Source organism: Centroberyx gerrardi, chromosome 9, assembly GCF_048128805.1.
Source record: "Centroberyx gerrardi isolate f3 chromosome 9, fCenGer3.hap1.cur.20231027, whole genome shotgun sequence".
NCBI lineage: Eukaryota > Metazoa > Chordata > Actinopteri > Beryciformes > Berycidae > Centroberyx > Centroberyx gerrardi.
The window spans coordinates 21,228,260-21,251,651 of record NC_136005.1 but is presented as its reverse complement, the minus strand read 5'-3'; the positions used below and the strand labels follow the sequence as shown (position 1 = coordinate 21,251,651).

Genomic DNA, 23,392 nt, shown 5'->3' with positions numbered 1-23,392 from the left:
CCAAAAATGTAAGTAATGCCATTGGTTGCATCCTTGCCGTATCAATAGATAGGGCGGAGAAGTTGGGGAGGAGAAATATTTAACTGTCATTTCAATCAGCTGTGCGTGTGAGTCGGGGATTCTGATCTTCTGCATACTACCAGCTATTCTTCAGAATTGACGCTTAAAAAAGGTATTTGTTTTTGGAAATGTTTAAAATTGCGCATTTAATTAAACTTTTTTTTTTACCTCCACTTACAGCTGTAACAAGTTAGCGTTAGGTGTATTGTGATAGCTGTTGATTGTTAGTGATGTTTGTGATGCGTTTCTTGCATCCCATTTTTTTTGTTTTGCGTTTTCACAAAATATATGCAAGTCTAATTCTTAGTAGCCATGTATTTATATTTTAATAGTGTGTGTACGGTCCCTCGATAGCCTGCAGTAGCTGCTGTGTGTCTGTCATGAGTGCCTTGCTTGGTGCAGACATGCCTGGGCAAAGCCTCATGCTGGTCTGCGCTCAAGGCTACTAGGTCTGTTTATGTAGACTAGCTATCCGGTGACTTTTTTTGTATGTGTCCAGTTTAACTATCTTGCATCTTGTCCTGCTAGTTATAGCTGAATTCATGACACACGTGATTCATTTGTGCTCATTATTTTCTGAAATTTCCCTCGAGATGGCCCGGCTCCTGATCCGTCGCCTGTCTTTACTGCTGACGGTCATGCTGGCCTCCCAGTACCCTGCAGTCAGTGGATTATTTGACTGGCTGAAGCGAACAGAGGCCCCTCCAGCAGCCCCACCACCAGCAACTCCAGGACGTCCTGCAAGAGATGCCCCTCCATTTGAGATGACTGTTGCTGATGAGAAGTTCTTGGCTGAGGCAAAGCAGATGGAGCTCAGCCCCCTGGACAGCTGTCTTTACAGGGTAAAATAGGCACTGTCATTGCTTTTTAATGCACCCAGCCTTGTAAATCAGTCTGTAGAGCTTTTTTTTTTTAAAGGGGAAAAATACTTAATGTCTCACCTTTTGATATCAAATTGCACACAATAGCAGTTTTCACCATCACCCTCACTGCTGCCCCAGAGCAGCTTCGGTACACCTGCACAGGTTGTGTGCTGAAACATCTAATACAGCCTTCTGTTCTGTCCCAGGTGGTTGCTCAGCTGAAGTCGACCTGTGGAGGCCTATCAGAAGAGCAGCTTGCCAAACTTGGAGTGGTCCTATTCAACTGCCAGGCAGAGGTTGAGGGGCGCAGGGCCTACCCTTGTACAGAGGAAATGGTAAGCTTTCAGAAATTCAAAAAATCCAAACTAAGAAGGTAGTGGTTACTTATGAACAAAACAGGGGAGATCAATATTAAAATGTGAGGGTTTAAAAAAAAAAAAACTTAAAATCACACCAATGCTGTGATATTTAAAATGGTGTATGTGTGTGTTTTTGGTCTTGGTGGAGCTTCTTATGTTAAAGATGTCATTTTGATGTTTCAGACTATAAAGCAGTGCACAGAAGACATGGACTCGGACACATGGAATGCATACCACATAGTGAGCAACCGAGCTCGCTCTGTGTGCTACGCAACTCGCCAGCTGCACTTCCGCCGCAGGGCGGAGCTCACAGTCAATGCTCTCATCTCCACAGCCACCAGCCAACTGGATGCAATGAAAGACCTCAAGGTAGAGTTTTTAGTTTTGTCTTTTTCAGTTTTAGCGGGGCAGTATGCAATGGGGGGGCCAGGGTCAGATCCTGTCCTGGTGATAGTTCACAGTTCATTTGGCCTTGACCATGGTGCTTTATAACAGGAGGGCCAACTGGAACTGAGGGAGCTGACTGCAGCCTCGTTGGACAAGCTGCTTCAGGGCCACAGTGCTTTGCAAGCCCAGCAGGGGAAACTGTGGGAAGGCCAGGAGCAGATGGAGAATTCCCTGACGACCAACCTGGAGCGGCTGGGCCAGGAAAAGGCCCTCATCGCCTCTGGACAGGAGCTGGTAGCACAGCTCATTCACGGCATTACAAAGAGAATGGGTGAGAATGTATTTTGCTCAACAACACACTTCAAAATATTCTCCTTTTGTATTACTTTCCCCTAGTGTTGGCGCTATTGTTTATAGATGAGCTTTGACAAGTACAGTGCTGATTGAGTTGTGCCTGTATGAATCGCCATACCAAAACAGGTGCTTGTATTTGTGCTGTGCACAGCTGTGGTTACATTCTTGGAATTGGATATGCTTTATACTTCTCAATCAACACCAGTATTACCTGTTATCTCACTTTCACAGTCGTGTGTGAAGTAATGTGCTGTACCTGCTGTCTGTCTCTGTCTTCCTGTAGAGAATGTGAGTGAGCATTTGAAGAGCCAAGGGTCTGAGGTGCAGGACAGTCACAAGGCTATTATTGAAGACCTTGCAGATGTCAGACACCGAGCACAGGACATCTACCAAAAAATTGGTAACCAGAATAGTGTATCCTAAATCTAAATTTGTCACCATTACATTTCTAGTTCATATCAACGCTGTCTATTTCTCTGCTCTTTTTTCCCCCCTGTGCCCATGGTTGCCTCAGACCATAGTATGTTAGGGTTTCTCCAATACCAGGACCAGACGGCACAGTACTACTCTGACCTGATGAGCAAACTGGAGCGCATGAATGGCACCCTGGGAGTCATGCTGCACTACCTTGATAACATGCAGAGCCGTATAGAGGACAGGCTTCACATGATCCAGGGCTACCTGGGCTGGGCAGGTGAGACTCAGACCCACATATATTTTAAAGACCCCATGAAATGGCATCTTTGCTTCTTGATTTGATGCATTTCATGTTGAAACAGGATGTTGGAGCGGGACATACTGCAGTGAGCGATCATTGAAAAGTCTAGTGGGAGAGAAAGGCAGTTTTATTTGATGGGAGGGGTGAGGAGGGGCGGGGCAGGACTGTTAACAAATCTGCTAGTTTTATTAGTTAGAAATGTATATTTACGCCTACTAGTGCAGCATGAGGTCACCATGAAAGATACTCTGTTTTCCAGTAAGTAAAAGTAACGGGACTTTATTTCATGGGGACTTTGAAAGAAATGGGAAGAGCTGGTCTTGGCTATTCCATGTTGCACCTCCTGAGTGTGCAGAACAAGGGCACGGAATTTCAAGACTATTGCGTATTTAGCTGTAAATTACCCCAGATCTCACAGTGCCGCGGTAATTATTTGACACAATAGTCAACCAGTAGTATGATAAATCAGTTCGATATCGCAAAACCACTGGCCACCTGACTGTGCTCTAATCAACCTGGAATAGATTTATATTTTCAGTATGAATTTATAACAGTTTCCCATGTTCTTCTCTGATAACAGGTCTGAGCCTGGCAACCATGTGGACATGTATTGCACATACAGGCTATTTCCTACTGTGTGCAGTCCTGTTGACGTTCCTGCGCTGTCCAGTTTTCTCCCGAGCCATGCTGCTGCTCACTGTGCCCTTTAATGCAGTGGCTGAGGTCAACCAGCAGCCTGCGCTGGATCTCACCGGCCTCAGCCTGCTGCTGCTCACTCTCTCTCTGGGTACGGACTTGAAGCTGCTTACAGGTGTACGATGTATCATACAATCAGCTCTCTTTGTGTCATAAGGTTGTTTTCATTCTGTATTTTTGTAATGTGTGTGTACAGGTTATTGGTTTGTGAATCAGCTGTTGTGGGCATGCTCCCAGATCAGAGGAAAGTCAGCCAGCCTGCCCGCACTGGCCCCCAGTGAAATTGTGGAACCAAAGAAGCAGCATGTTCCATGCTGCTCCTCTACACCACAGAGGTGTGTCTGAAAATGCCTCACCAGCGTCGCAAAGAACCCCAAGGATTGTGGCAGTAACTGGTTAGTGGCCCAAAAATGCTTGTTGCTTTATTTGATGTAGTGTGTGTGTGTGTGTGTGTCCTATTCTTTATCTTCAGAGATGAACTGGATGGCTCCATGGAGCAAGAGGACCTGCTGAATCAGGACAGCTTCATGTCTGGTGAGGAATGCATATCATTAACGGTGACAGATTGTAGAAATTCTCTCCAATGGAAAAGCAATGCATTTCTGATAGAAATTAGGTTTGCCTAAATTCCACTACTCACATCTTTGCTTTCATATTTCATATTGTTGCATACAGGTGACCCGTGCATATCGGCACTGTCTCCCTCCCACAGCCACCCAGTGCCAGAGGCCAGGTTTGTGCCGATACTAGGCACACCCAATCAATCAACTCCCAGGCTCATAGCACGGCCAAGCCTTTCAGCGGTGAGCACATGGAAGTGAAGGTCATTGGTGACTATAACTGGAGAGATCCAGTGGAATGGCATTTATCAGTTGTCCATCTATTTTCAGTAGTTTGTGTCGTCACTAATTTAATGTGGTATTATGTTTAGGCTTTCATTGATGATATTCCTCCGAGGAACCTGGGAGGTGTTTTTGATGCAGTGAATGACTCACGAAGCGCGAGTCCAAATCTGTCACTAGCCAGCAACAGGTCAGTGTTGTAAACTTTACTGTTTTCTCAGATCTGACCTTTCTCAAGCAAATTAAACTTGATATACTTGTTTGCCCTTATTGTTGTATTTTTTTGAAGTTGCCACTTTTATGTTTTTTCTTGACATCTTCATTTTGTCTCTCCCTTCATCTTTCCCATGGTAGCTCGGTGTCAAGTCGTCAGTTGTGCTGTGGTATCACAAAGACGGGGAAGGCTTGTAAGAAGAGAGCCGTACTGGGACAGGAGTACTGCCGAGTCCATGAAGGGGGCTACACCTCCTACATCAACCCCTGAAACTCCAATTTTCCCCACTTTATTATGTTGCTTGCTCCAGTTTTATTGCTAGAGGTGTGTCTCTGCAACTGTAACCATGTGTGTGATTGTGTTTGTATGAACTTCTGCCCAACATTTTTGCTATAAGTTTAAGATGAAATTGGGTAAAATGGACACTATACTTTTATGTATTTTTACTTTTTTTTTTAGCAACATGTTTTAGTGTTACATTTTTAAATTAATAAATTATTTCTTTCTCTATGAATGAAGCTGTCTGTACATGTATACAGATGGCAGTGGTAGTCCCCAAGGTTGCAAATTTATTCACTAAACTTGGTCTTACTGCATTTAATCTGCCTGTGAAGTCACACAAAAGCCAACAAAACTCTGAAACCTGATCAGAAACCTCTGCCTGCAACTTGTAAAACACTGATTTCAAGTCAAGACACCATGACAGGTATAAAAAAACATTTATTTTGCTCAGTGTTAATACTGAGTCCATTTCATAAAATAGTTAAATATGCCAAGCCACCAGTTAAACAGCAGCATGTACCATAACCAAGAGAAACAAATCATTGTGTTCATTCAATAAAGTGAATCTAGGCTACATTAATTAACACTAACAAATCCAAACCCTTCAAGAATGAAGGTCATTCAGACAAGTGAAATGTTGAACTACTGAATACAGGACAGAAGATTGTTGTGTGTCAGCTCCTCGATCAAGAAGCAACTGATTTACAACTGAATTGTTTAACACGAGCATAGTAAGCAAAATTCTGAAAATTGCACATAAAATACATCCTCACAATGACACATTTTATTATGCCCACTGCCCACACATTGTTAAACAGCTCAGATAGCTGAAGGTGGGATAAGTTCTCTGTACTGATTTAAGTTGTACCACTGGGGCAGATTAAATTGACATCACACTGATGTAACAACCATTCAACCACAGAAACTATAGGCAAGTCTGTAACAACAAAGTTTGGTCTGCAACACCGACTATTCAAGAGTGGTGAGACATACTGTCGAGCTCACACACTTTCAGTGCATAGATATGAGTGATGCAATCATGATCACACTGACAGACTTAATTTACAGTAAACGGCATTCTGCCTGGGTGGATGAACCATCTTCACCCCTCACTTCCTCTACCAACACCCCTTTCTATTCTTGCTCCTCACTGAGCAAACAGTGGCTGGACTAAGATTTTGCCGACTTGTTTGGCAGACTTCACTTGCGAGCCGTGTCATAGTTTGCGACAAACCAATCACAGGTGTCCTTCAAAGCTGTAAATGAGAAAAATAAGAATCAGTGACGGCATACAGCAGATGTAAATTTCACACATGCATGCACATACATACACAGAGACATTTAATGAGGCAACTGCACCTTGGTTAAAGGGCGTAAAGGTGAAGTTTGGCAGGTAGCGGAGCAGCTTTGCGTTGCTGGCCGTCTTCTTGAACTGGCCGTCTGCTTTACTGGTATCAAACTGGAGGTCAAAGGTCAAGGAAATCACATGGGACTAATGAGACAATTGGCAGTATTGTGAGTAACTACTGCAAGCAGCTGAAGCTGTGCAATTCTCAGTTGTTTTTTTACAAAACTTGGTTGTCACCTCTGGTAAAAAAAAAAAAAAAAATAGACATACGACCACATTTTTGCCTTCTTGCTGCAACAGCTCAAAAGTAACTTGCTGTGACAACATCCATTAACTTGCTTGATCAAAAGGATACCACAACTTCACCTTTGAAGCCCAGTGCTTGCACAACTGCACCTGCTGCTTCTTTGATGGACACTTCATCTTCCTCACCAACTAGCATGAGAAGAGAGCAATATATTACTTCGTCATTACACCTTACTTTGAGTTGCCAACAATAAGGGATGGGCATGAGTACTCGAGTACTCGATTTTGACATCAGTATTCGTTCAACGGTTCAACGTATAGAGTACTCGCATTTTTTTTTTTGCTTTGTAAAAAAAAACATGTATATAATAAATATAAACGTAAATTGACCCTGTTCTATATTAAAAGTTTACATTTTTGGACGGGACTGCTAGCAAAAATGATAGATCTGCGCACGCATTGTTAAAGGATCTAACGTTACAGGCAGCATGGCGACCAGGCATAAGAGTTATGTTTGGAAGTATTTCGACAAAATAAACGAAATTAATGTGCAACAACTAGTTCGATGATTAACCATTTGCGCATTAAGCACAAGGAGAAAACAGAGGAGACAGATAACAGGCAGTCTCGCATCACCTCATTTGCTAGCAGTGTTAGCACACGCCGTTGTGATGCCACCAGGGCAGAGAAGATTAGCCAGCTCATCACGAAAATGGTGACTGGAGATATGCTCCCGTTAAGGTTTGTGGAAGGAGAAGGCTTCCGCGAGCTGATGGCGTTTGTTGAGCCGGAGTACAAGCTACCATCGCGGCGAACAACAGCTGCGAGAGTGGAGAAGATGTATGAGGAAAGCGGGGTGAAATTGAGGGCTGATCTGCAAAGGGCCGACAAGGTAGCCTGGTTGTTCAATAAATGAATTTCAAATTGCACTTGTTTTCCGTCGTTGGCCAATTTACATAAATGTGAAAGCATTAGATAGTAATAGATATTCTTACAGGCCTATAGCCTACGAAATTAACTGTTTAGCGTTAGCCAAACTTTGGTTCTGCTTGTGTGTTTCCAGTCGGACACGGACCCCTACCCGCATTTTCGCTTGGGTGTTAATTTCGGACCATATTCTTATGTTAGTTTTTTTTTTTTTTGCGAGTACTCGAGTACTCTATAATAATTTAATGCGAGTACTCGAATATTGAAATTACTTAAAATGCCCATCCCTACCAACAATTCAATTCACCTTTCACTATCAATATGTTGGCTGTACATGAGAACTCACCAGCGAGTATGATTGGATCCACCTCATTATACTCCCTCAGAACCCACAGGAAGAGGCGAGCCAGGTCCAAAGAGTAAATGAACTGCCTTCTGGGAGTGCCAGAGCCCCATACCACCAAAGGCTTCCCCTCCTCTAATCAACAAACCAACATATGACAACACACACATGAAAGAGAAACTGGTTTAAATGAATCCATGTCTCCATATTCCTGTCCCCAATGCGTTTTACTACAGTATCTGTTTGCTTATCCATCAGAATGTGACTTACTTTGAGCAATGTAAGCTTTGTGTATGAGGCCTGGCAGCACATGGCCATCCTCAATGCTGAAGTTGTCATGGGGACCAAACACGTTAGTGGGAATCACAGCTGTGTAGCAGCGTCCATGCTGCTGAAAATATGCCCTGCAAAACATCCACACAATTTGGCATACAATTCCCACGCATGTGACTATGTATATACACAGATAAATACATTACATTACAGTACATAACCAACACCTGAGTAAATTTACATACCTATTATGAACATCAATCATTCTCTTTGCATAGGCATAGCCGAAGTTAGACTCATGAGGTGGGCCATTGTGGATCTGGTGCAAAGAGATAATAGAAAGTCAATTGCCATTTACCAAACAGATACAGACCAGCAAACAGCATACCACAACACACACGCAAGAGACTCTTACCATGGTCTCATCGATGGGATAGGTGGTCTTATCGGGGAAGATGCAGGTGGATAGGCAAGACACCACCTTGACCACACCCACTTCATGTGCTGCCTGCAGCACGTTATCATTGATGTAGATATTGTTCCTCTGAAGGGGATAGATAGGCCTACATCAATAGCTAACGATGACAAATCTGAAAATAATTGTTAGAATACTAAAGACACCATTCTATTACCCCACAAAGTGAACTTCCAACACATTTGCAGTAAAGAAGCTCCAGTTATAGTTGAATCTAATTCACTGTGATTTCCTCATACCCAGAAGTCCAGGTTGACCCTCATGTTCTTGAACAGCCCTCCCACCATAGCGGCTAGGTGGATGACGTGGGTGGGCCGATGCTTCTGAAAAGCTGCCCGTGTCTCCTCCATGTTCCTGATGAAGGGCCACACACACAGAATGAGGAAGTGACAGAGACAGTTTCTGATTTGTGTGTGGGTTTGCTAGTATTTAAATGTGTGTGTTGGTTGGGGTTGTAAAGGCAGTAGTAGTAGAAGTAGTTCTCACATGAGGTTAGCATCCTTGGAGGAAAGGAATATCCATTCTTCCCCCTCCCTGCCTGCCCTCTCTTCTTTGACGACGTGCTGTATGGCCCTACCCACCAAGCCAGACCCTCCTGTCACCAGCACCCTCATTGGACCTGTGTGATCCCCCAAACAATCCATCTACACAGACAGACCGACAGAGAAACTAAATGGTGGTTCCATCCTCTGTGAGTGAAGCATAATGCAAATGACACAAGACTCTTATTAAGAGCATTATTGCAGTGAGGCTAACATTTTATTATACCAAACAGTAGATAATCTTGCACCCACAGACATGGTGTTATATGTTTTGCTGACAACGTCTACAGGTGGGTGTATCAGTTTTGTTATGCTCTGTTCAAGCAGGACTGATGATAGATAAATGCCACGTCATCCAGCAGTTCAGTTCGCTGGAGAAGGTTTTTTTTTTTTTCACACCAACATGGGCCAGACACATTTAATTAAACGGCAGAAAAAATATGAAGTGAGGACACTTAGCGTTATCTAGAAAGCTATATCAAGCCAAGTTTAACTCTCAAATTTAACATTATCTAATTTATTTTAGCTTAACTACCAAGCCCAAAATTGTACATCAGTCATTTGTTGCTACACACTACTGTAAACGTGTAACAACGGTAACCCAAGGCCAATTTGCCATTGTTACCTGCCTCTCCCCTATTAAGGCAGCCAACTCGTGCAGTAGCACCAGCAAAGCCAGCCAGGCTAGCTACATTAGCTAAAGTTGATGTTAGCTAGCTTTTAGTTGTCATTAACTACCGTTAGTGGTTTCAGCGAGTGTTTACGTGAATAACAACTAATTGCAAAAATAGCAACTATATTAATATGTTTCTTTTTTCTACGAGTGTGGCACTGTTACCGTCATACTATGCTAACTTTGGGCTGACAAAGTAATAGTCTCTCACCGACAAGCTGTAAACTGCAGACAAGAGTGGGGAAGCGGCGCCAGTGTCAAGCCAGGGAGAATAAAAAAAGATGGCTTCCGATCACAACTTTCAAAATAAAACCCTTATTGACAAAGGTGTTTCGTTTTCTAATACAAAGTACAAACGTGAAAATAGATAATGCATTTAAGGAGGAATGTGTAGTAAAAGTTGTTGTTTTTTTATATCAGAAATTGGCTAAAAATGCATTTCATGGGACATAAGAGGATGTAAAACATTCACTTCCTTTCAGTCAACATTTACAGTAAAGAGTATTTTGATACAATTCCTACATTTTTTTAACGAGGCATGACAAATTTGAGCTTTTATTTTGAAGGCAAAATCACCATACTCTCTAGACCTCTCATCACAGCAAGCAGTAAAAATTACACTTCCGGCCAATAATTTTCAAAGTAAAGGCCGCCATGACGAACATATTTTCAAGGCTTTATCCAAAGCTGCATGAAGAACAACACCGTCTGGTGTGCTATCCCATGATGAAGGCCACAACCGAAACGCGTTGGAATTTGTTTCAAAATGTTCTTTGAACTAGCCATGAAATAAATGCGTTTTAATGTTTTGTCTTCTTTTTCATCTGATGAATGTTAGGCCCATAGCCAATATGTACTATTATATTGCACTATATTGTATACTGTATGTCTCAAAAACATACCATTGACAGTTATCACTGCAATCTAGTGGACAACAGCAAAGGCACAGCTAAATTTCTGAAGGCAGATGCTAACTGACTTAAGACTGAGGCTGTTGTGTTCACCCAGTTTGAGTGGATATCACATAATTAAGGGGGGCATGGAACCCCCTCAGTCTACCCAAGCAAACACCCGAACAGACCAAATATGAAATTCATTCCACTCACTTACCCTCACCATCACTTTCTATAAGGAGTCAAACTCTGGAGAGTTTTGTCACTGGATTTGTTTGTGTACTCTGTCTATACTTACTCGCTGTTAAACAAACACATTTTATTCCTTTTTTTGCTAACTTATGTAGCTAAGCAGATGCTCATGAAGGAATTGGCGCCTAAACTCGCTCTGGACACTCTGCTGTTGTGTGAGATTAGGCCACCAGTGAAAAGCCTGCCTGCAGCTGAAAAGAATTCCATTTGTTGGAACTGGAATGCTGTTTCAGAGAATGTTATTTACATTGGTTTCTGCTGAGAGTTTGAGTTCCACATGTTCTAAATTCTTTTTCAAAGCCTAGTGGTGATGCAAGGGTATTAAACATGCTACTGTAAAAGAAGTAGTAATATCTGAATTAAATAAATTACCATGAAAATGTCTTTTTTTTTTTTTTTGCTTTGGACACTCTTTGGACACATTTATGTTTAGATTCATTAATATTCTAATTATATATAATTGGAATATATACTTACTTGCTGTTAATGTTTTTAATTGATCATTTCAACATTTCAAGTGAGTATTTTCAGTCCATAAGAAATACTACAAAGCAAGCAATATACTGTATGTTCACTTAATACTCAACCACACTCTCTCCTCTATGAACGCTGTATTCATTTTTTCTAGTATGGATAACATACCAAACAAACTGTAGATTCCAGCTGATGCTCTGCACTAAAAGTCAAAGTCTCTCTTGTTTAATATTTTACTTTTTTATAGTAAAAGTATTATGTCCCTAACTCTTGGAGCTCACTGTATTATTTATATTAAGCCAATAGCATATTCACTATTATTTTTGACTAGCTATATCCACAATTTCAATAATAATGTACACAGCAATGTAGATAGCAAAATATGGTTACAGCGTATAATCTGGTGAACAAAGCATTTCCTTAATTAGGTGTTTTTCTGAAAATATTCATTATTTGATATCAACCTAGTCCTTCCTGTGCTGGTTTCTCTACTGAGGAGAGGAGAACCTGCCGAGGAAGAGGATGGACTTGGTCTTGTTGTGCCTTATGAAGAAGAGGAAGGGGTGGTCTGCTGTGAAGTGTTCCTCGCTCAGCATGCAGAAGGCTATCAAGCCAGCTGTGGCTGCGGCCGCCTCCGTCCCCTCCTCGTTCACCTCCACAAAGGCCTTGTGGGCCACCGTAGACAGGAAGAGTCCGCCCTCGCCATTCATTCCAGACAGGTCGGCCTTCGCCCCGCAGAACACATCCGTCATGCCCAGTTTGCCCAGAGGCTCGTTCAGCTCATACTGCTCCTCCAGCTTAAACTTGGGCAGGTGAACTAGGATTTCTGAGTGGATGTCCATGTTGTCCCTGTTGGTCCACTCATCCAGCTTCTCCTGGGTTAGCTCCTTCTCCAGCTAGAGTATCACACACACACACACACACAAAGTTTAAGTCCAGCTCTCTACCTCATATCATAAGAGGTTGTACTTCAAAATCGGGTCCACATCAGCTCTTTGCATCCCTGTTGAATACTATAATCCTTGAGTAGTGCGTCAGTCTTGTCTCATTTGCTTTATGCTTAGCTGGGCAGATGTTACAAATGACACTGAAATAAAAACGACACAAAGCAGAAAAGGGGCCTTTTCATGAGAGGGCGGCTGTTCATGGGATGCGTACCTTGAGCAGAGGGTCAGAGCCGTCGGCGGACTCCTCAGGCAGCAGGACGAACATGCTGAGCTCCTCCTCCATGTAGGGCAGCTCCAGGATCTGCAGGCTGTAGTCAGGGACGTAGTTGAAGGGCAGCTTCTTCATCTGGTACATCATCTGGACCGGCTTGGTCTCATTCTGGCACACAGGAAATGCAGACAATCAGGAGATCTGACCTTGTTAGAATGCGCTGAATCTGTATCTAGTAGGAAGTTTATTTTTCAAGCTAAACTCGTCCATATCTGGTGAATCAAACTATGTTTCCTGTGTGAGAACATTATCTCTCACAACTCATACAGTTCATATTCATCAACAAATCTGCAGTCTTCAACTTAGTTTTCACCTGGTTGAGTTTAAAGGGCATCTCTTTGGTGTTTGCCTCATCAAAGCGGTTCATCCAGTTTCCTTTGAAGTAGATGGCATTGACCAGAGCCATTCTCGTCATAGTACTGACTGTGCCTGGCTTCAGCAGATCTTTTATCTTATCTGAAAGGAAATGGACAGACAAACCGATCACTGAACACCGACTCACACGGAACGTTTTCCTGCTGTACGCATCACAGGAATTTTGTGTCTGGTTAAGCTGGATATTCTTACTCTCCGTCTGCTGCTCCACCCAGGTGTTGATGTCCACTCTGCACTCCTCTGGAGCCCCCATGAAGTTGACGGCCTTCAGGTCCGCGTGGTAGAACTTCTGTGTGGCTTTTAGGAAGTCCTGCGGGAAACAACGGACGTCTTATGAATCCACACAATCAGAGGGACCGTAACTTTCGCGATGAGCAAATTGGGTGAAAAAAAAACTCACCGGGAGGAAGTTGAAAGTATTTTCTCCGTAAAGGCGGTTGGCTAGTTTGAGGATGTATGAGGCAGATGGCGAGTTGACATCAGCACTGAGCGTCTGGAAGGCTGTGTGGACGTCCTTATCCAAGCTGAATGAGAGGGCCTGTACGCAATGCAGAGCAACAGAGTTCATTATCAATCTCCCTAAAACAAATAATTGTGGTATTACAGATGGTGAAGATGAGGGTGAAAGCAAGAGGGCAAGGAGATTACAGTGAGCTTGAATGAAGCTCCATAGATTCAGACTTTCAGAGGTAGATTGAATCCATTGTTCTGTGTGCAACTGCCATTTATTTTTACAACCTTCTCCTTTTGTAACATACATGCTATGTGTTCCAGAGGCAGGTAGTGAGGTCAAAGTACAGGTGTCATTACACTTAGTCATCTCCTCTCTCGAGACACGCCCTTCACCCAATGATGTTTGCACTCAGACAGAGACCTGGGCCTACAGCCTATACGTGAGGCAAAGAACAGGTGCGCTACACTGATGGGAGAAGAGAGAGAGATAGAGAGAGAGTCCTTACCTTTGCCATCTGGGTGGCAGTGTCTCCTTTAGCTCCCAGGTAGACCATGGCCAGGGCCGAGCTGATGCTCAGGGGGGAGATGAAGATGTTCCCGCCGGGGTTGGCTTGGCTCAGAGTACGGAACAGCTCCAAGGCAAAAACTGTGTTTGAACTGCTGAGGGTGGCCATGGCTGCTGATGTATGGTCTTCCTGTAAAACACAAATGCCATTCATATTGGTAAATAAGCCCATAATGCAAAGATACATTTCACATTATGCATCAGAATATCTTTAGAGACATGTTTAAAAAAAATGCAGAAATTGACAAAAAAAAATTAATATGCATTTTTTTTAAATACAAAACACATTTTGAATACTGGAAATACATTTTCCTGCACTGTTGACAAATACATACTTATAAATGTATTTCCAAATATATTTTGTCCTCTCAATATATACTGTGTAATATTATCATCTGCGTGTACAAATACATGTTTTGGTCTAGTTTGGTCTATTTTGAAACATAGCCTATATCCTAAACTAGACTTTTTTTTTCGCATGAGACTGTTTATGAACATCACATAGTTGGTCAATCTAGAGCGTGTTTAGCACATTGTTCGGATACCCGGAAGTGACTCCGTAAAAATCTATCCTAAAATAGAACAGTCTGGAGGCAAACTGGACAAACAGCATACGACTCTGCATAAGCTAGAACATGCGAGGCTATTGTGTGTGGATCACAAGTATCCATTATATTATTTCATTACCTGATCGGTCTCCCGCAAGGAGTGAAGCACAGGCTCGCACACGGCCAACGAGTGAAGCGAAAGTAAAACGTAAAAACAGCAACGACTCAGAAAAAGTCCCTTGGTGGGAGAACAGCGGGGTCCTGGCGAAGTGGATAAAGACACACTTCCGTCCCAAATCATGTGCTGCCTCTCATTGATACACTAGGAACAGTCCCTGCGCTGCTGAGTGGGTGGGGTGCACATGGTTGGGCGATACCTCACCCGCCGTCAGGTGACAATAACATTTGCTTCAGAAAGAAAACGCACATTCGCACAATGTTGGGAACCTGCAATAAATGTAAAAAATAATACTAAAATAACAATACATATCACAGTAAAACTAGGGATATTATAGTGATGCCAAACAAATATAAAGTAATAAGATCATATTAAACTCATTGAGTACCGCAGACACACTATAACTATCTACAGGAATATATCTTTTTTATTAGGGACTGTCTATAGTTTTTTTTTTTTTGGGGGGGGGTATTAGGAGTTGCAGAGCTGCCATTTAAATTGATGGATTATCTCACTAACTGTCCAATGTAATCAGAAAAAGCCTGCACACTGACAAAAGCTATTGAGGCTCATTGGATGCAAAAATAGATATATATGAGGTTATGTATCCAGAGGGTCTTAATGAAGAGTTGTCTCTCTCGTGCTTTCTGTAACCCCTTGACTATCTCTCTCTCTCCCTAGGGCCTTATTCTGTAGCCGTGCCCTCCATCCTTGTGGATTTGTCATAGATTATTTTGTATACTTGTATAGCTGCCTATTGCAATATGTATTTATGGAATAAGTCCTGTATGTGAATTATATCTGACATTCTTCTATAAACCAACCTATTTCTTCTTAGTAGATACTATAACAATGTTTGATCTATTCTTAATCTATGATTATCTGTATATATATTTTTGTATGGGTTGTGTGTATTGTCTTGTAGGCCTCTTGGTCACAATATGGCTAATGGGCTGATTGACTGATTGATTCCACCCATCAGCCTCATTCCTACTGGCTACCGCTAATAGGCTGGTTGCCTATTTAGAGCCAATATGAAAAACATGGAAGTAGTGCTGATGATGGTCTGAGGACCGAAACGTTCACATTTTTTCTCACTTAGTTACATTTTTTTAGGATCAGGATGGTCTTACCAGGCTAACTTTTTTTCACCATGTAAATAAATCATCTATTTTTGCATCCAATGAGCCTCAATAGTTTTTGTCAGTGTGCAGGCTTTTTCTGATTACATTGGACTGTTATGCTGGCCTCTTGCACCTGGCCCACTCCTTGGTAAGCCTTGAGTCAAGAGTGCAAACTTTTTGATAATATTGACTTATCTCACTAACTGGAATTGAGTTGGTGTATAGGTTTCACTCTGGTTCACAATACAGCTATAGAGAGATTTTTGCACACAGATAGGCTATAGGGCAAATTTGACAAGTCTCTACCAAGGGAGTGAGCAGGTTTGGAAAAACGTGTTCCTTCATGCTTCATGCTAAGAAAGGTGTGCCTGTGTGATTTACAGTAGAGATGTAATCCTGTCTCCACCCACCATTACAGACAATGTAATCTCACAGACTGAAGCCCTATAGACAATTTCATTTTACAGTAAAGTTCCACAAGCAGTGGCCTTGGCAACTGCAAGACCAGAAACATGTCTGATTCATTGCGACCCTTGGACTCCAGACTTCTCTGTCACGTAACTGCCTTGTCACTCTGTCCTCCTATAGAAGTCCTCCCTCCCTTTTCCTCTCTTCCTTACACCTGGGGTATTCATATTTATTATGATCTTAATTGTCTCTGTGCTTTATGGAAGATGAGCAAGTGTAAGCAGTGTAATCACTTTTCTTAAGCCTAGTAAGCCTATTCTGACATTTTGAGAATTGTCACAATATTTTTAGGATTGCTACCTTTTAACCTCACATTGTGTCTTCATTGCTAAAAAAGACACAAAAAAAGACATTTGCTCTTTAAGCCTGATGACTTAACACTTGACTAGAAACTTTCTCCCCTGTAGCTCTTGTCCTAGTGACGAAATGTATTACAATTCAGACACAAACCCTATGGACACACATGCAGAGTGGGTTTAAAATCTCTTCTCTACTATTTCCACTAGAGAGAGCCATAGGGAAGTGCTGCCGGCACCGGGCCTCTCTCCTCGCCTGTCTTGAGGATTATCAGTATGAACTTTACGCATCTGAATACTGTAAAATGATCACAGCACTATGGCACCCTTCAATTATGGAATGATTTAGGAATTATGGCTTTCTCAACAAGCCTGCCACTGCTACTGTGTTGCTGTGTGTGTATATGCATGTGCGTGTGCCTGTCCAGTGAAGATGTAAAGACTGACAGTTGTGTTTGACAGAGAGCCATATTGGTGGGCCAGCCTGTCCTCCACATGACGCCCCTCTGAGGGGGAAAGTGAAAGTCACATACCAACCTCAGTCCCCTTCTTTCCGAGGTGTCCAGCTCTTACAGTTTGACAGGGCCAGTTCCGCGTCCTGTCAGCATAGCCTATCATCACGGGGCGCTGATCCTTTCCACATGCTCGTCAGCCATGTCATTTATGAGGGGAAAGTGGACGGGGAAATGGAGTTAGCCTGGTGGCAAGTGAGGGCAACGGGTTACTTGGTGGATACTGCCATGCTGGGTCCTAATGTCGGACCTCTTATGAAAAAACCTGCTTGTGCAATATGGATAATGTGGTTATAGCAGGAAAGCTACTCGGGCTACTCTTTATAGGCTACTCAGTTATATAGTTACTTGTTATTGTACAGGTAATTGCCAGAAGGTTATGCAGTTGTGCAGTGGTTTTCAACGTGGGGTCGGGAAGCCACCAGAGGTCCTTGATGGGGTTCCAGGGGGTTCCCAGCAAATTGATGTATTGTTAAACTTCACCATTATTTAATTTACAAGAAGTGAACACAATTAGAGAGTGTAGAAGAATGACTATTCTGATCATAGTTTCACTGTTATCTCTCTACCTACAATACAGATAGTCGTGGAATTCAGGACAAAATCATATCTAACAATAAAAATATTCTCAGATTTGGGTCCGAGAGACAAAATCTCATCAAATGGGGGTCCATGGCCCTAATGTCGACTAAATTAGGGGTCCTTGATTTGTAAAAGGTTGAGAATCACTGCAGTAATGCGGTACCTTATATTGAAGTTTGGTTGCCATTGCAACTTCTACTCATTTAATAATAAAATGATGCATTTTTTTCTGTTGTATTGCTGCGTAATTACCACTTTCATACAATTTTACACAGTTGTTATAGTTTTATTGCTTAACTATAAAAAGAACTTAGGAGAATCTGGTCGTGGGGTGCTTATGTTTTTGATATGTTGCACTACACACAGAGAGAGAGAGAGAGAGAGAGAGAGAGAGAGAGAGAGAGAGAGAGAGTGGCCCAGATCTGCTCTCAAAGATTCTTTGACCTTTAATAAATCTCATCATTGTTATTCTGACTTATTTACGAGCGCGAGATGAAAGCATATCAGGAGTTCAGCTTGCCATAGACAGCAGGAGGGGGGGATTTCACATTGTTTGACTTATTTTACCTTTGTCCTCCAGCAGGCACATGGAGGACACTCTCATGCCCCCCGTCTCTGCCACTCTCACACTTAACGGTTATAAACTCACAGGGACCACGGCTTATAAGATCGGGTCCTGCCCTAGCACAAATTACAAAACAAATAAAGGCCTGTATCCCCTAAAGCCTGCGTATTGGTGATACATGGGACCACAGTGGATACAGGAGTCTGAATAAGGTGCTGCCGTGGAAAAAATTCAAAATGTTTCGATGAGAGAGGGTAAACAGATGCAATATGATGAGCTGTTTGTTCCAAAATAACACGGGACACTGTGGATGTCAATGTAAAGCCAAGGTCTAACAGCTTACCTGTACTGAACATGAATTTATGAGAGATCAAATATAACTTGATCCCAACCCTAAACCGTCCTCATTACTTTGACTTGTTGGATGGAGTTTGCAGAGTTTGACTGATCGCTGCCCCTTACAGAGACACTTCTTTTCTAACGGAGCTTCTATAGTGTGAGTGAAGTGCTCATGTGTGGTGGGTGAAGTGGGTGTTTGGAAGTCTGCATGTGCATGGATGTTTATCTATGTGTGTGTGTGTGTGTGTATGACTGACTGAACGCACGCTAAATACGTACTAATAGTTCATGAGATATCATCGGATACCACCTGTAGTAGAATGTTTACAGCACTGATCTCATCTTAACGCATGGCCTCTAGATGTTAATGCTCTCTTTAGACGCAACTAAATAAGGTGTTACATATTTGATGCTGGAGTGATCCGGCACCTCAGTTTGATCCAACATAAGACGATCACTGCGCAGCGACTCTTATCGTGTTTGCTCAGATTTCTCAATCCATCTAGCTAAGCACTTTAAGTGAAACCAGTTTAAAGTTGTTTGAAATTAGATGCTCTTCTTTAACAACATGCCAGCAGTGTAATAGCCACATACGATCACACAGCAAGACACATGCCAGCCAATGAAGACAGAGAAACAGTATTCTATATACATACGCAATGTACAGTATGTCTCTTGGATGCGGGGATGTAGTGTAGCCTAAACCCATCTAAACTCAGTTAACCCATGCTTTTTATAGAATAGAGTTTACCCACCTTCTCAGCCTGACTTAAATCTTTATAATGTAAATTCACAGTATACATATATATATATATATATATATATATATATATATATATATATATATATATATATACATATACATATACATGTACTGTGAACCTATCTATTTTTATTTAGCCTTTATTTTACCAGGAACTCCCATTGAGATTCAAAATCTCTTTTCCAAGGGAGACCTGGCCAAGAAATGGCAGCAGGGGTTACACAATAAAACATACAATACAGTAAAACATACAAAAATAGCCTAGTAAAATATGTTCAATAAAAAAAAGAATCACACTTTAAATCAGAAACAGGAGCACACATCTTGCATAAGACTGAATAATTGGTTTGAACTGATTTAGGGGAATAAAATGGTCAAGCTGGAGCTTTAACTGGAGATTGTTCCAGGACCAGGGTGCAAAATAATCAAATGCCTTTTCACCAAAAACAGTTCTGATTCTGGGAACTTTAAGAAGAATACAGGACTGTGATCAAACTGATGTAAGTGATATTAGGATTGGGTCTTTTAAAGGAACATTTCTACACCGTATTTCCATATATTGGTCCCCACTAATACAGGCTATGAGACGGCACTATGTCTGTCTACTAGCTCTGTGTCTCGGCTGTGGGAAGCCCCAAAATTCACCCGCCGATGACGTCATCGACGGGGATTTCCTACTCGTAGAAACTTCAAGTCTCTTTCTGGATTCTCGTCTCCGCCTGCCTTCGCGGCATTGCGCAGAGCAAGGCCATTGCTTTCAATGAGGGACGCGGCAGCGCTCTCCTGAACATCTGCGCAGCTGAAAGCGGCGCGCACCACCTTGATATTTCGCCGGGTTTTGCGCCCAAAGTTCAACTATATTGAACTTTAACCCCCAAATACGCTGACCTCTACGAGGCGCGTCCAATGGCATTCCGACATTTACAGGAGGCGGAAGTTTTGTAGGCGCCGGAGCACCAAAGAGTTATAACACCACATTAAAAACATATCGGAACCTGGCCAAAAAGTCACAGGCATGGCAGATAATATCCGAAAGGATGGGGATACCAGGTTAGAAAAAATATATTGCGTTATTTACATATTCAGAAGAAGCCTAGAGAGCGTCATTGTTGAATTACTTCAGCTGCTTTGAACGATGTTAAGACCTAAAGCATTAACTTAGCACATTATTCATGTCATTAGTAAATCTATCTACACCATTTAAAACGGACTATTTACAGAAAACGAACCCATAGGCTATTGGAATTGTTTAATAAACTGCTGATGACCCCGCTAGCCTACCGAGATTCCAGCTTGCGCTCTACCTCGCGCAAAATATACGCATTGCCACTTCTAGTGTGAAAGACCACAGGACGCGTAGCGGCCAAACCGCGATTTCGCGCGCGAGTTGCAGTTGGGTTGTTCACTGGCGCTCCACCTGACCCATTAATGGGCGCCGAAAGGAAGCGGCCTCTAGTAGGTCTCTAGCAAAAAACATAAACCAATGCCTTTCTGAAAAAATGATCGATTTTTGTTTATACTGGTGGTTGTTTGTGCTATGATCACCAACTGGAGTTCACAATTTACCCCCTCTTTTTATGTGCCACTGCATCACTGCTTGTCTGGACAGCACAGCCTTAAAGCCATTAGCTTTAATATGGAGGTTACTTGCCACTTGACCACCATGAAAACCATAATATAAACTAATCACCCAGATCCGATGTTTGTAGCATTTGCATTTTCACTTTCCATTCGATCCTGCCTCATTCAAATGAATGGGCAGCAAAAATCCAAACGCTACAAACCCCTCTCAGCTGCATCCGATCTTGGTGAGTAGTTTATATTCTGGTCTTCATGGCGGTCTTCATGGCGGATATAACCCCCATGTTAAAACTAAGTGGAATACTGCTTTAAATAGGCTGCAGATCTCTAGACATGAGCGCATGCCGGTGTACTGTAGTGGCCATTACCATGTGTGGCTCCATCCTCTATGAATGCACTTCAGGTCAAGGCAAACACGGTGCCCTCAATCCTGGCAATCGAGGGAAGTAGCCTTGCCTGTCCACACACAGTGTGCAGCGGAGCGCGGCGGTCAGCCGGCATGCCGGACTCAGTGTGCGCCCGCACAGCTGTGACCTTCTAACGGATCACCAAGGAATCTGCCCTCCTGATTGAGATTCCAGGTAAGATTAAGTGCGGCCCCTGGAAAACTGTGTCAAGTATACCGTCTGTCACCTGTCAGCTTCTAAAGTGTGAGTCTTTTGTTTTTCAGCTCGCGTGCAGCCAGCGCCTGCAAGATTTACACTTCATGCAGTGTCAGCGGCCCTCACAGAAATTGTGATATGATATTTCTCTCAAACGGTGCCGTGACCATACCAGACAGTTTACACAGCATATTAGGCTGAGCATTTATAGAAAATACCCTGCAGTAAACAGAGCGTTCAAAATTGCCCTAACTGTACCCCATGGGTCACCCAGTGTGTCTGCTTTCTGTCATCCAGCCTGGGAAATTGAGTTAAATAACTCTCTCAAGCTCATGTTTTATTATGAGTCTTTTAATTGATTCACATTAGGGTTTTTATTTCAATTTTTCAATTTCAGTTCATTCTTAAAAAAGGATGTATCATTTTAACACATCTGTGTGTCCTCTTTGGGACAACACACACTCTTGTGTTACTTTTCACCACAAGATATGTTAATAACTACACATGTGTTGAAATGTATTTTCATTAACTGTTGTGCTGAAAAGTAACACAAGTGTGTGTTGTCCCAAAGAAGACACAGATGTGTTAAAGATGACACATCCTTTCTAAGAGTGTTTAGTTGTCAGTATGGGCTTGGTAATTTAGTTTTTATTTAGCTTCAGTTCTAGTTTTAGTATATTTTGGATGGTATTTTTAGGGATGGTATCTTTGTAAGACAGTTCAGAAGAGGTATTTTGGACATGTTTACAACAGATGTTGTGTAATACAAACAATAAATCATAAATTCTTTAAAATTCTTTTAAGTTTTCAATTAGCGTTCAATAAAATAGCCAAAAACTCATTGCTCAAAATGAATTGTCTTTTATACCCTGCACATAAACAAACAAAAATTAAAAGCATTTCAAATATATTTTTTATTTTACTTTTGTTGTTTTAGCACAGTTCAAATTTTTTCACAAATTCTAGTTTTGATTTTTATTTCATTTTACACAATGTTTTTTAACACCAAGTGTTTGTCTTAGTTGTAGTTTACTATAATAGCCTTGATTCGTATCAGTAGATGAGAATTTAAGTGTTATAGACTATACTCACACTTCCATTAAGAAACATTGAATATATAGCCATGTCACCTGCCACCTTTATTAAAGGGAAATACATTCTTCAGTTTATTGTGATTTTTGTTGCTTAAGCTCATGGTCTTTTTTAAAAATGACATGTCAAGTTTGACAAGTTTAAAAGTGTTTTACAACAATAGAATATAAATGAAAGCTAGACAAATGTTTTGTGGCCGCCGTGGTAAAGGCAGACATGCTAGTTCTTGAAAGGCCCAGTATAAACCAGTCTAAAAGAGACAGGCATGTGGTGGTCAGGTCGGACAACTGTTGTTTGTTTTACAGTTGTCCTTTCAGTGTTTTCTTTATAAGGCTGATTGAGATTATGGTAATCACAGATACTGACTTACTATTGTTGCACTTATTGTAAGTTGCTTTGGATAAACTCCAGTTCAAGATTGTACAGCTGGAGTTACAATGTCCAGAGAATGGTGGCCAGTTGTTAAGCCACACATCTCCCAACAAGTTGTTATGAGCCTGTTGCTGAGACTGTCCAAAGATGGTTACGTGTTGCTGTTGCTGAACTTTGCCAGTCTGTTCCTGTAGGCACGCCAAACAACATTTTGAGACACAAAAAAGTCACAGTATTGATTAATACTGTAAAATGTTTTGAAATATTACTAAATCAATACTATACAAAAGCATCTTCAAAAGCAAAATCTAGTAGGTCCATAATAATATGGTTGTAAAAGCATACACAGATTGTTTCCTGTGATCAGTACTACTATGACCCTAATGTAATCTAATTGAGATTGAGCTAAATATAGCACAAGAAGAAATGCAAACATTAGCCCCAGTGCGACACACAGGGGCTGTTGTAAAGCACTGTTAAACCCTATGGCAACAGGCAACAGTTGAGCCAATTAACACACATGGAGAAGGTACAGGGA

General features: G+C 41.9%; 3 protein-coding genes across 4 annotated transcripts; 1 reads left to right on the top strand and 2 right to left on the bottom strand.

The window, feature by feature from the left end:
* The first annotated feature begins 10 nt into the window (after window positions 1-10).
* bmb (brambleberry) lies at window positions 11-4,914 on the top strand. Of its 2 annotated transcripts, XM_071911867.2 has the most exons (13): window positions 11-172; window positions 654-902; window positions 1,130-1,258; window positions 1,466-1,651; window positions 1,778-2,000; window positions 2,307-2,423; window positions 2,538-2,717; window positions 3,322-3,528; window positions 3,634-3,772; window positions 3,910-3,971; window positions 4,113-4,240; window positions 4,369-4,469; window positions 4,634-4,914. In XM_071911867.2, the coding sequence occupies exons 2-13, from the start codon at window positions 654-656 to the stop codon at window positions 4,761-4,763; spliced, it is 1,851 nt and encodes a 616-aa protein (XP_071767968.2). In that variant the 5' UTR covers window positions 11-172; the 3' UTR covers window positions 4,764-4,914. The 2 variants fall into 2 exon arrangements, with proteins under 2 accessions (XP_071767968.2, XP_078141626.1); XM_078285500.1 differs by lacking the exon at window positions 11-172 and having other exon boundaries at window positions 406-902.
* Window positions 4,915-5,198: 284 nt separating this feature from the next.
* Window positions 5,199-9,896, bottom strand: LOC139921592 (GDP-L-fucose synthase-like). The gene is made up of 10 exons (XM_071911871.2): window positions 9,814-9,896; window positions 8,874-9,031; window positions 8,627-8,741; window positions 8,328-8,456; window positions 8,158-8,231; window positions 7,910-8,043; window positions 7,643-7,774; window positions 6,479-6,558; window positions 6,135-6,234; window positions 5,199-6,031 (listed from the first exon to the last, which is right to left on the bottom strand). The coding sequence occupies exons 2-10, from the start codon at window positions 9,029-9,031 to the stop codon at window positions 5,976-5,978; spliced, it is 978 nt and encodes a 325-aa protein (XP_071767972.2). The 5' UTR covers window positions 9,814-9,896; the 3' UTR covers window positions 5,199-5,975.
* A 119-nt stretch (window positions 9,897-10,015) lies between these two features.
* serpinb1 (serpin peptidase inhibitor, clade B (ovalbumin), member 1) lies at window positions 10,016-14,682 on the bottom strand. The gene is made up of 7 exons (XM_071911868.2): window positions 14,520-14,682; window positions 13,774-13,962; window positions 13,215-13,352; window positions 13,007-13,124; window positions 12,753-12,895; window positions 12,380-12,547; window positions 10,016-12,117 (listed from the first exon to the last, which is right to left on the bottom strand). Exons 1-7 carry the CDS (start codon window positions 14,679-14,681, stop codon window positions 11,710-11,712), a joined length of 1,326 nt encoding a protein of 441 aa, XP_071767969.2. The 5' UTR covers window position 14,682; the 3' UTR covers window positions 10,016-11,709.
* Window positions 14,683-23,392: the final 8,710 nt, after the last annotated feature.